At 41.1% G+C, this 13,513-nt stretch overlaps 1 protein-coding gene across 20 annotated transcripts in view; it reads right to left on the bottom strand.

Annotated features, from left to right (window-relative positions):
• Window positions 1-342: 342 nt before the first annotated feature.
• Window positions 343-13,513, bottom strand: part of pleca (plectin a) — an 83,954-nt gene continuing 70,783 nt past the window's right edge. For all 20 annotated transcript variants that reach the window (XM_057354481.1, XM_057354482.1, XM_057354483.1 and 17 more), the window contains 2 exons: window positions 9,529-12,867; window positions 343-8,756 (listed from right to left, as the gene is read on the bottom strand). In XM_057354481.1, the coding sequence (XP_057210464.1) occupies window positions 2,442-8,756; window positions 9,529-12,867 (9,654 nt within the window). In that variant the 3' untranslated portion in view covers window positions 343-2,441. The remainder of the gene's footprint in view (window positions 8,757-9,528; window positions 12,868-13,513) is intronic.

The following is a 13,513-nucleotide window of genomic DNA, read 5'->3' as shown; positions in this document are numbered from 1 at the left end:
GCTTTGTTTTGGTTATGCAATTTTTTTTGTCATGAGAGAAATAAGAGTATGCAAATAGGTCTTCAGGAACACTGCCACTTTTACACAACCCAGCCAGTGTAAACCTGTCAGATAGAACAAACACTCTGTCTTGCCCTGCGGCAAATATTCTCATGTGGTTTTCCCTCAGTTGATATAAATGATTTGTACTCATTGTAACCCCAGTTGAACAGAGGATGGATATACACAGTATTCATATACATGCCGTTTTTATGCTTTGATTTTAACACGAACATTTACCAAGTTATAAATAGAGTAAAGGATGTGAAAAAAACAAGGAAGAAACAAACAGGTAAACGGACATTATACAGCAGATAATTAGTTTATTTACATGACATACTAACATTTCATCTCATCAATACCATACTCAGATCATGCATTCAAAACATCAGAACAGTTCCTAATGTATTTTGATACAATCTCCAAAAGCTTACTTTAAAAAATAATCGCTCATATCCTTTAAATCATGTTAGTAAACCATGGAAAGCCACATATATCATGTGGGAAAATAAAACTGAATTATAATGTGATGTACAGTAGTGATCAAAATGTTTAAGGAAAGTTAGCATTTTGGATTGGGGAGATATAGCAGATTCTTCATTTGCTTTTTGTTCCATACGTTCTGTCTTAGGTTTGACAAATATGTGCATAGAGACCATGTTCTATACATTCAGTTCATTTTAGAATGTTCAATACATTATTAAAACATTACACAAGTTACTGTTCTGAACAGCTGCTGATTTGCAGAGGACGTCATGAGAACAAAGCAATCCAAGTTTCTAATATTACACTTAAAACACTTCAAAGCTAGTGTTAAAACGGTCAAATGATGATGAATATCAGTTTACCAGTCTGACCTAAACTATACACGCCATTAGCATGTTGTCTATTTGTATCAAACAAGCAATTCAAAAGCCAAGCTGGAAATGGAGCATAAATAAAGGTAGTAGAACATGTATGTTGGTTGAGAGATCACAATGATTGTGAATCTTCTCATTGGAGCAATCAATTCCATTTAATTACGCCGTTGAACCGTAAGTGGCAGTGAAAGATAACAGGTAACGTACAATAATAATGACTATAAAGAACATGAATGTTGAATTTAGATTCATTAAAAGAGGAGGTAGTCTGGGCATATAGAACGTTCCAGTGCTGTTTTTTCCTTTAACATTTTTGTTGTATTGTATTTTTTAAAAGTCATAGTATGACTGAATAAAATAACAAAATGTATCCAATATCATTCATTTAATTTGACTTGTTTAAGTTGTCTTTTGACACAGAACCCTCTCAGCAAAATAGAGACGTGGTAAAAAGCCTTTTTCATCACTAAACAGTGCATAAGCTTTTCTGAAAAAATGATTGGTCGTGACGCATAACATTATTTAAATCATCACAATACCAGTGAACAGAGTGGTTTCCAAATAATCTGACAAAACATCTTTACTGCCATAGTACTTTTATGTTAATATAAACATTAAAATCCTACATAATTACATTCTGTATAATAGAATCTGCCAAATACAAGTATTGACGCTAGGCTTAAACCATTAAGCCTAATGGGCTGCACATTAATTACAAAAAAATGATGTAGACATCAAACAAGGTGTAAGGCGCAAGTGAAGTCCCATGTAAATGTAATTTTGCATCTTTACAGTAAATGTGGGTCATATCCTGCAATGATCTTCAGTTTGTAACATGGCCAGAGGATTAGTGAATCTAGTTAGACTGCATAGTTCAGAGCTAATCATTTTCCAGTTCTAAATAATAAAAGATGATGAATTTCTTATTAGCCACAGGTGTGGCAGTTTCGCCAAGATATGTATTGTTTTGTTTATCGGCATTGTCTCATGCCAATATTGAGTGTCTACATGGACCTTATTCCGCTCTGCAGATAGTCAATAGTTTCTCTAATTTTACCACGCTGGCTTGTATTTTAACGTTAAACATGTTAACACTATAAGCAAAGATGTACAGTTGAGGATCTTTGGACAAACAAAGACAAAAATATAAGAACCAACTTTTACATATCATTTGATTTATGCTCTTCATGATGTAATGAACATTCTTGCAATATTACTGGTTTATGAAAAAAATAGATAAAGATAAAAAAGAAAAGCTATAAGTATTTAACACTGCTAATAATTGAATGGAAATGTAAAAAATATTTTTTCAGCCATGAATGCTTTGCAGAACAAACTGTATATGATATATGATGTATAGTCTCATATCGTCATGTCAACAAGAAATAAGAGAAAAAAACATGAAAGAAATGTTGAACTAAATATATTTAAAAATGTAACACAATAACAAAGCCAGTCTCATATAGTAATATTATACCCATCGGTGAAAAGCCTATTAGCAATATCATGCAGAGCAGGATAAATGTCCCTTTTGTACATAAATTAAGCAACTAAAGAGCAGTGGGTTTGTGATAATGTGAATATTTTCTTTTCCTCAAAGCAACAGTTCCTGCCTGATGCCAAAGCTGTAAGGGCCTGCTTTAGCTCATCCATCTGAAGTCCATCATGTGGCCCCGAATCATACCGGCGGCCATAGCTAGTGGGGCTGTAGGATGAAGGAAAACTCATGGAGAAACCTGAGCCTGTGGCATCGAAACTTCCTCTTCTAGAGCCTGATCGGGAACCAGTTCTGGACCCAGACTTAGACCCTGAGGTCGATCCCGAGCCGCTGACACTGTACGGGCTGTAAAGGCCTTTGCTTGACTGAGAGGAAGCCTCTAGCAAACGCAGACCGGTTCCTTCTTCTATCATGCTTCTGTCCATGGCATCCTTGTATGAGATCTTGAGTTTTGTTTTGGGGCAGGTGAGGTATTTGGAATATGCGCTGACGTCTCTCAGTTTCTGTGCAGTGCGTGCATCTAGACTGCCCTTCCTTACAGCATCATCCAGTGCTACTCTTCCTGTAACATCTGGATCGATTAATCCACCCGTTAGGTACTGGACTTCAAGGAACCGCTGGCCAGCTTCATAGTAGAGCCAACCCTTCTTTAAGGCTTGAGCGGCTGACATTTTGGTTTTGGTTCTTGGATCTTCAAATCCCTGAAAAGCTTTCTGAGCCAGATTGATACGATCAACCATTATCTTATCCACCAGTCCTTTAGTCATCGCATCAGCAACAGTGAATTTTTCTCCTGTGTTTGGATCTATAATTCCTCCCGTACACGCTTGTGCTTCTAACAGTCTTTGACCAGTGATGTTGTCGACTAGATTCCGATGCATAGCCTCTGTGACCGACACTTTTTCCAAAGTATCTGTATCTAGAATTCCAGCCACGGGTCCGGTTTCCTCTGTTGGATCGGCCCAGGTTGTTGCTGGCGGCTTTATGGAGGGAACTGGGCTCATGGTATAAGAAGAGCTAGATCCAAAGGAAGACGAACGTGATCTGAAGCCGCTCATATTGCCAGAGAGCATGTCTGCAAATTCAGTGATGGAAAGATTACCAGCACGGTACTGGTCCAGAGAAGACTGGTCAATGAGGCCTTTGGAGATTGCATCATCAATGTCATACTGCCGCCCGGACCTTCTGTCAGTAATCATAGACTTAACGACACCATTGGAAGATGAGGTGGTTATTTCTTCCCATTCACATTCTTGCTCTGCAAGCTCGATGTACGTTTGATGGTCAATGAGACCATTGCGGTATGCCTCGGACACAGACATCTCTTTTCCAGATTCAGGATCGACAATAACGACTCTTCGTTTGCGCACGGAGGACTTGGAGGATGTCTTTCTTTCACGCTTCTTCTCTTTCAGAAGTAAAAGAGAGAGTCCAGTTTCAGTGTCTGTTATGCACCTCTCCATCAGCTGAAGGTAGGTCAGATTCTCCTCTGTGTTTGGATCGAAGAACCCTTTAGTGTCATCAGAGGGATCGGTGAGAATTTGATTCATCTCCTCATCGAACAGACCACGTTTGTAAGCCACTTCAACAGGCAGCCGATGGCTCTCTTCTGGATCAATAATGCCACCTGTGGCTATCTGAGCTTCGAGCAGACGTACACCATGGTCTTTCAGAATGAGACCTTTTTTCATAGCCTGGAACAGGGAGATCACTTTGCCTGAGTATGGATCTTTGTAGCCGGTCACAGCTCGCTCAGCGGAGAGAAGCTTGTCTTTAAATTCTGGTCCAACAACTCCTGTTTTCACTGCTTCTTGGACAGTCATCTTCAGATTTTTGATCGGATCGATCACGTACCCAGTAGATGCTTGAGCCTCAAGAAGCTCAAAGGCGGTTCCTGGTCTGATCATGTTCTTTTTCATGGCTTGGTAGACTGACAGGCGGTCTTTAGTGGCTTCTACATACACTCCTGCAATGGAGCTGAGACCTTCAAGATATTTTTTTAGATCTTTACTGAGGTCCTCCACAGAAATGGTGCCCTCCATTAGTGCCGTGTACGTCTTCTGATCGATAATTTGAGAGCGCAACAGCTCATCCGGGGTAATCTGCTTTCTAAGTCCCTTAAACAGAAGTTTTTTGTCAGCCAGAGACAACAATCGCAATCCGCTGTCTTTGTCAACTTTGCATCTTTTGAGAAGTAGTGCATAAGAGAGCTTTTCATCTGTAGTTGGATCTGTAAAATATTTCACATCTCCGTTTGGATCGGATATTCTCTCACTGGTTTCTTTGTTAATGTATCCACGCTGCATGGCGATATCAGTTGGAAGGCGGAAATAGTACTCAGGATCCATAAGGCCACCTGTTGCCTCCTGGGCTTCCAACAGCTTCAACGCATGATCCTCAGGAACAAGGTCTTTTTTCATGGCTTGGAATAGAGATATCACTTTACCAGTGTATGGATCTTTGTAACCTGTGACTGCTCTTTCGGCTGACAGGAGTTTATCATGGATCTCTGGGCCAACAACACCCTTCCGGACAGCCTCATCGACTGTCAACAACTCATCCTTCACAGGGTCATTGATAAATCCTGTTGCTGCTTGCGCCTCTAACAGATCAATGCCAACGTCAGGTGTGACGAGACCCCTCTTCATGGCTTGGTAGATGCTAACCTTAGCATAATTATCGGCAAGCACCCCAGCGATGCTGCCCGTTCCAAAGAGGAGCTTCCTGACAGATGGCATCTCCATGACCTCCCTGATGGTTTTCTTGCCTTGTTTGAGCAGGTTGTAAGTTTCAAGGTCTATAATCCGAGCTCTGTAAAGTTCCTCGATGGTGACCCGGCGTCTGATGACATCACATGACATGCTTTGCTCAGTCTTGATGATTTCTCTTTGCTCAATGATTTCAATTATAATGATGACCATTCTTTCCTTTGTAATTTTTCCCGAGCAGTACTGTTCCAGGAGCCTTTGCTTTTCATCATCTGGCAGCAAGTCTGACTTCATGACCTCCCATAATGTCACTTGTTTGCCTGCAAAACTTTCATGTGGTATATCTACTTGAGTGTTGGCCAAGTCTGTTTCTGCTTGTTCCTCTGTGTAAACATAAGATTTCTCAGCTTGCTTTGGAGCCTCTGCTTTAGAAAGCGGTAACAGACATATTCCAGAATCTGGATCAGTCATGCATATCTCTTTAAGCTGTTTATATGTGACACTCTCATCTTTGTTGGGATCTGTGAAACCTTTGATGTCATCTGAGGGGTCTTTGAAAGATTTAGCCAACTGCTTGCTGAAGTAGCCACGCTGAATAGCTATATCACTTGGAAGGCGATGGTTATTTACTGGATCAATTATTCCTCCAGAGGCCGCCTGGGCGTCTAGAAGAGGTATGGCATGGTCTCGCAGAACAAGTTGTTTCTGCATTGCTTGGAGGAGGGAGATCTTATTGCCAGTGTATGGGTCTTTATAACCAGTAACAGCTTTCTCTGCTGACAGCAGTTTTTCATGTAGTTCTGGACCAACGATGCCAGCCTTTACAGCATCAACTACTGTAAATCTCTCGTTTCTGATGGGATCGATTATGTAGCCAGTAGCTGCTTGGGCCTCCAGCAAGGACAGACCTGTGTCTTGTGTCAGTAGTTTCTGCTTCATTGCTTGGTAAATGCTGAGTTTTTCTTTCGTCTTTTCCACAAACACCCCAGTAATACAATCAGATCCTTGCAAGTAACGTTTGACAGAGTCAATTTGACCGACCTCTGCAGGTTTCTTTTTGCCTTGTTGCAGCTTGTCATATGTATCTTTGTCAATGATTTTAGATTCAAACAAGGAACTGGCTGTTACGGGTCCTCTGAGACCCTCAAAGCTGTCTTCTCTTATCTTTTCTTTTTCATCCACCGTGGTGACAATTATTGTGATAAGTTGTTCAATAGTGACTTTTCCTGATCTATACTGTTGAATGAAATAAATCCTTTGCTCCTCTGTTAAATACTCAGAGTTGATAATTTCCCATATGGTGACCTTTCTTCCTTTAAAAAGTCCACTGTGTATATCTACTGTTGCATGGCTCAAGGCATCTTTAAATTGTGCATCAGAAAGGGGCTCGATTTCTTTTGACTTGATTGCTTTCTCTGAGAGGGGAAGCAGTGGCAGACCAGTCTGTTTATCTGTAATGCATCTTTTAAGTAATTCAGCATAAGTGATGTTTTCTTGTGTGTTGGGGTCAACAAATACTGTACTGGAGTCAGATGGGCTACTTAAAGTTTTATTAATCTCCTCATTTAGGTAACCACGTTTACATGCAATATCTTGAGTGAGGCGGTAACTTTTCTCTGGGTCAATAACTCCTCCTGTCGCAATTTGAGCTTCTAGGAGTCGGACTCCTTGGTCTCTCTTTATGAGATCTTTTTGCATGGCTTCAAAGAGGGATACAGTTTTTCCAGTATATGGATCTTTGTAGCCACAAACTGCTCTTTCTGCGGACAGCAATTTCTCATGAAGTTCTGGGCCAACGACACCACTTTTGACAGCTTCATCAACAGTGAGCTTTTGGTTCTTCACTGGGTCAATGATGAAGCCAGTTCCAGCTTGAGCTTCCAAAAGGTCAATTGCAGGCTTTGATCCAAGGATGTCCTTCTTCATGGCTTCATAAAGGGACATTTTTTCTTTACTCGACTCAACAAGCACTCCAGCAATACTGTGTGTGCCTTGTAGGGCTTTCTTGACAGGTTCAAGCTCAGACACTTCTTTAATAGTAGCTTTACCATTGTGTAATTTGTTGAATAAAACTTTATTAATAACCTTTGCTTCCAGAAGCTCTGTCGCAGGTACAGATGATCTCAAACCGACAAAGGCAAGTTCCTTCTTGTTCTCCTTGTCCTCGACAACAGTTATGACAATCCTGATAATTTTTTCAACTGTAATTTTGCCTGTCTTGTATTGACGGATGAGATCCTTTCTCTGATCCTCAGTGAAGTATTCCGAATTGATGACTTCCCAGATGGTGACGGTCTTTCCTTTAAATCTTCCAAATGGAATCGATACGCTTGCTCTACTAAATACATCTTTAGTTTCTTCATCAGTGTAAGTTCTTTCAATCTGCCCTGCTTTCTCTATGATAGGTAGTAATGGAATGCCCGTGTCGGGATCTAGTTTGCATTTCTCTAGTAACTCAGAATAAGTGAGGCTGTCCTGAGTGTTGGGGTCTATAAATGCTTTCTTGTCAGCAGGAGGACTGGACAGAATTTTGCTTTGATCTTCATCCAACTGACCTTGTGCGCATGCTGTTTGGACAGACACACGGTGGCTATTGACTGGATCAATTATTCCGCCAGTTGCATATTGAGAATCAAGAAGTTTCCTGGCCTGGTCCTCTGCGATCAAGCCCTTTTTCATAGCTTCAAACAGTGAAATTGTATTTCCAGTGAAGGGATCTCTGAATCCTGTGGCAGCCCTTTCAGCAGTTAACAACTTAGTGTGTAACTCGGGTCCGATCAAAGCATCTTTCACAGCTTCATTGACAGACAGTCTTCTGTTCTTGATGGGGTCAATGATGTAGCCAGATGCAGCCTGTGCTTCGAGGAGCATCATAGCTGTGCTGGGTGCAATCTTGTTCTCTTTCAAAGCCTGATAGATGCTCATTTTCTGGTTGGGTTCAACTATTACACCACCTATGGAATCTTTACCTTTTAGGCACATCTTGACTTTGTCATTCTTGGAAAGATCTTGCACTGTGGTTTTGCCTTTCTTAAGCTTGTCCAGTTCTTTTTTGCTGAGAACGCCAATGTCGTAAAGTCTGCTCGCGGGCACCTTCTCTCTGATGCCGCCAAATGACAGGGGTTCATCTTTTTTCACACCATCCACTTCTGTAGAGCCATTGAAGACCTTCTTTGTTGTTCCTATCATGGTCATTTGAACTAACTGATCTTCAGGGACATCCTCAGTTTGAATTTCCATTTCCTTTGTGTGGGATGGCTTCTGTGAACTCTGAAGCTGTTTGAGCTTTTCCTTTAAGTTCTTGTTTTCCTCAGCCAAAAGTTTTTCTTGTTCAATTCTCTTCTTCTCGAGCTCTTGCATCTCATTTTGCTTGTTGAGCATGTCGTCCTCAGCCTCCTTCTGCATTTTGAGAGCAGCATCCATGGCAGACTGGAGTTTCTTCTTTTCCTCCTCCATCTGCTTTTTCTGACGTTCCTGTTCTTCTTTAAGAGCCTGAGCCTTCTTCACTTCATCTTCGAATTGCTTTTCCAGCTTCTTTTTCTCTGCTTCAATGGCCTTTTCTTTTTTCAGCAATGTTTCCTTTTCTGCAATGAAAGTTTGCTGGAGGATAGTCTTTTCCTGCTGTAACTGTTCTTGTTGCACATTGGCCATCTGTGAATAAAAGGCATAAAACAATAATTAATGAACAGAGACTAATTATAGGGATGGGTTACACAAAAATAAAAATTCTGCCATCATTTATTCACTTTTATCTCTTTTGAATTGTATTTGTACAGTGGAGCGCTCAGGGGTTAAATGTGTTAAGAGATAGTTCACCCAATAACAATTCTGTCATCATTTATTCACCATCATTTTGTTCAAAAGACTTTCTTTTACACAAAAGAACATAATTTGAGAAATGCCTCAGTGGTTTTGTTTCCATACAATGGAAGTCAATGGTTGTTTGTTTACCAACGTTCCTCAAAATATCGTCTTTTGTGTTCAGCAGAGGAAAGAAAGTCATACAAGTTTAGAATGACATTTTATCTCTTTAACACATTTAACCCCTTAGCATTCCACTGTACAAATACAACTCAAAAGAGATCTTATGATCTTACATTACAGTGCCCATTTTTAAAATAAAAATGTATATAAGCATATTATAATATTGTTTGAATATGCAACATTATTGTGTTTTGCCATGGTTGATGTGTTGAGAAACAACCATATCTTAAAGTGAACTGTATCATGGACACTGAAATGTAAAAGGTGGCCAGAACATCTTTGTTCGTGAAAGTTGCAGGATTTGTTATTACTTTGTCTTTCATTACACAATTTACACAAACAAATATGTTCAGCATGTATACAAACTGTTAATTGTTAATTTAGGTATTTAAGGGTATTGTATAAAAGCTAGACTACAATACTACATGTAACACAATACCTCTTTTGACTGTTTTTGTAAGTCAGCTGCCTCTTTTTTCAATTTTTCCTTTTCTTTCTCAAGCTCTGCGATCGCTTTATGCAGATCTTCGGCCTCTTTTGTGCTTTGCAACCTCTGCACTTCCAGTTTCTCAACAACAACGTGTGAAGTCGTTTTTTCTGTCTCTATCAGACGGGCTTTGATGTCATCTGCTTGTTTCTTGAATTTTTTGGCTTCCTCTTCAGCTTTGGACTGAGCATCACTCAGCTGCGTCACCCTGATCTTTAGTTTCTCAGCCTCTGCGGTAATTTCCAATTGTCGTTTGCGTTCAGCTTCTAAGGATTTCTGGAAACCTTCAGTCTCTTGTTCCAGACGCTGCTGCATCTCCTTTTTGGCCTCCAACAGCTTTTGAGCTTCCACCTGAGCTTGATCTTTCTGCTTCTGGAGCTTCTCGGCTTCAGCCTTTAGTTTCATTGCCTCCTGAACGGCCTGCTTTTTTTCCTCCAGCATATTATCAGCCAGTTCTCTTTGTTTGGCAAGATCTGTCTCCGCAATTTGTCGCAATCTCGCAGCTTCTTGAGCCTCGACACTGAGCCGTGCTGCCTCCTCTGCCAACTTTTTCATGTTCTCAGCTTCCTCCTCGAGAAGTGTTTTAGTGTTGTCTTTATCTTTCTTCATAAGCTCTTGGTTCTCCTTTTCAATTTTAAGTTTCAGTTTTAATAACTCCTCCATCTGGATCTTGACTTTAGAGAGCTCATCCTCCACTTGACCTTTTTGCTTCACAGCATCACTGACCTCTTGCTTGAGTCGCTTAAGTTCATCGTCGAGGATAGATTTTTGTTTGTCCGTCTCATCTAGCTGCATTTTAACTTTTGTTAACTCGTCTCCAACCTGAGACTTCTGCTTTAAGGTCTTTTCTGCAAGCTTTTTGTACTTGGCCATCTCAGCATCCGCTTCTTGCTTTTGTTTTAGAGCAGCGGCCTCTGCCTCAGCACGCCTGGAAGCTTCATTTTCGGCTTCTTTTCTCAGTTTTTCAGCATCTTCCTGGGCTTTGGCCTGTTTGGCAGCTTCAGCCTCAGCAGCCTGCTTTTGACGCTCAGCCTCTTCTGCTTTCTTCTGCAACTGTACAGCCTCTTTCTCAGCCTTGCCTTTAGCCTTTTCTGCATCTTGTGCTAGTTTCTTTGCCTTATCGAACTCTTCCTTAAGTTTATCCTGCGCCATAGTATCTTTATTTTGTTGGAGCAGAACAACTTGGGATTTCTGCTCAGCAGCAGCACATTTCTGTGCGGCCTCTTTGACTAAAAGGATCTGCTTCTCGGCTTCCTTCTCCGCATTCTCTTGCTGCTTTTTGGCCTCGTCTGCTTTCTTTATAAGACGTTCGACTTCCTCCTGAGCGGCTTTGTGTTGTCTTGCCGCCTCTTCTTCAGCAGCTTGGATTTTCTTCACCTTCTTCTCTGCCGCTTTTCGTTTCTTCTCTTCTTCCAAAGCGAGCTTTCTGAATTTCTCCGCCTCTTCTTCTGCCTTTGCTTTGCTCTTTTGAGTCTCTTCGGCCATGCTCTTCAGTTTGTTAAGCTCAAGTTCAAGATCCTGTTTACCAGTCGAAGCCTTTTCAAAATTGAGTTTCAGAATATGGATCTCCTCCTCCACTATTTTCCTCTGCTTCAGTGTTTCTTCTACAATTTTCTTCTGCCTTTCTAGTTCAGTGTCTGAAGACTTCTTTAACTGATCGATCTTTTCTTCGATCGCTTGTTTGTGCTGAGATGCTTGATCTTCGAGTGCTTTCCTCTGATATGCTTCTTCTTCAGCTTTTCTCTTTAGACGGTCATTTTCAGCTTCCTTCTCTTTCAAAGTGATCTCGGCTTCGGCTTTCAAACGGGTTGCTTCGTTGATAGCCGCTAACTTTTCTTTCAAGATCTTCTCAGCCTCTGTTCTTTGTCGAGCCGCTTCTTCCTCCGCCAGCTGTCTCTGTTTTTTTGCCTCTTCTGCAACAGACCTCAGCTTGGTTGCCTCCTCAGCAAGCTCCCTCATCTTTGCTGCCTCAGATTCAAGTAGTTGTTTGCTCTTTTCAGTGTTCGATGTAGACTCCTTCTCAGTCTTAGATTTCATCTGCAGAAGAATCTCCATCTCCTTCCTAACTTTGACAAGTTCCTCTTCCAGCTCCTTCTTCTGTTTAACAGCAGAACTGACTTCATTTTTAAGACGCCGGAGCTCATCATCCAAGACTGATCTCTGTTGTTCAGCGTGCTCAAAATCTGCTCTTAACCGAATGAGTTCTTGCTCTGCCGCAAGCTTCTGCTGTGCCGTTTCTTCAGCCTTCTTCCTTTGGCTCTCGAGTTCCTTCTCTGCAGTCTCTTTCTGTTTAAGTGCAGCCCCCTCAGCTTTTCCCCTTTTCTTTGCCTCCCGCTTGGCTTCCTCTTTCTGCTTTTCCGCCTCCTCTTGAGCTGCACTTTTCTTGTTGGCCTCTTCTTCAGCCTGGAGACGAAGACGAAGAGCTTCATTAGCTTTCTGTCTCCATGTTTCTAGTTCCTTCTCGGCCTGCTCTCTTGCCTTATCTGCTTCGGCTTGCTGCTTCTTCAGACGTTCGGCCTCCTCCTGAAGCTGGATGACCATCACCTGCTCATTTTTGAGCGACTCTTCCAGTTTAGCCGTCAATGACAACTGTTTACTCTCAAGATGGGTGGCTGCAGTCTTCTTGGCCACCTCTTCTACCACTTGAATCTGCCTTTGCTTTTCCAGCTCCGCTTGCTTCATGTGCCTCTCGGCTTCTTCTGCTTGGAGCTTGAACTTCTCCAGATCCTCAAGGGCTTTCTTTTTCTCTTTGGCAGCCTCCTTCTCGGCCGCCGATTTCAGTTTGAGCTCCTCTTCCGCCTTGTGTTTCTTTTGAGTCTCTTCAGCGACTTGCTTTCGAAGCTTATCTGCCTCTCCCTGAGCCGCTGTTAGAAGTTTGTCCGCTTCATCTCCTTTGCTTCTAAGCTGCTGAAGCTCAGTTTCAGAAATTGATTTTTGTTTCGTGGTCGTCACCAGCTGAAGTCGGATTATACGGAGTTCTTCTTCGATTCTGGTGCGGCTTATCAGAGCTTCATCAACCTGTTGCGTCTTGGACTTGATTTCTTGCTCTGAAAGGCTTTTAAGCTCCAGAAGCTCTCGCTGGATATTGTGCTTCTGTTTCTCAGCATCGACAGCAACGTCCTGACGTTTGTTGACTTCGTCTTTCATCTTCATCTTTAGCTCACTGGCCTCTTGTTCTGCTTTGGCAATAGCCTTTGCGTGAGATTCAGCTAACTGTTTTTGCTTTTCTAGCTCGGCCTGCATCTCGGCCAGTTTTTTCCTCTCTTCCTCCTTAAGTTTTTCAGCAGCTTTCTGTATTAGTGGAAGTAAATAGTAAGGGAAATAGATATGTTAAGCATTTTAGAGTTAGATATTATATCTGTAGTAAATTACAGATATAGACATGTGTAAGTACATATAAATGTAAGTAAATGAATAAAGTAACAGGGAGTTAATTATGCTACAGTAACTAGTAAAATATCTACAAAATATTTATGAAGGACAATATAAAATCATAATGTATGGTACACAAAATGAGACACAATCACAAAAACAACACTATAGCTGAGCTGCAGTTATAAAATGGAATCATGCTATTGTGGTGTTATCATTAGATATGACTTGGGAATTCAATCTAATTCATATTTAATACCTAAACCCTGTCATTCTGAATAATAAAGAGTTTGAACTAATAAAGAAAATAAATGTAGTAATATTTCTTATACACTGCGTGCAGACAATGTTGTCAAATGGGCCAAACAGCCTAATTTTTGTTTTCAAAATGTTTCATTATTGGGGAGGGTCAGTGAAAAAAAGGATTAGTGTGCATTGCAAGGCACTTTATACAACAAACATTTTATGTATGTTTGAAGAATTATCATGACTACAAAGTGCACAGCTTATTGATGCAAAAAAGAACGAAAGATTGAAATAAAGAAAATTAGATAATGCCAGGCCA

This window comes from Triplophysa rosa, linkage group LG16 (genome assembly GCF_024868665.1).
Source record: "Triplophysa rosa linkage group LG16, Trosa_1v2, whole genome shotgun sequence".
NCBI lineage: Eukaryota > Metazoa > Chordata > Actinopteri > Cypriniformes > Nemacheilidae > Triplophysa > Triplophysa rosa.
Note: the sequence above shows the minus strand (reverse complement) of the source record. Positions and strands in the feature narration are given on the sequence as shown.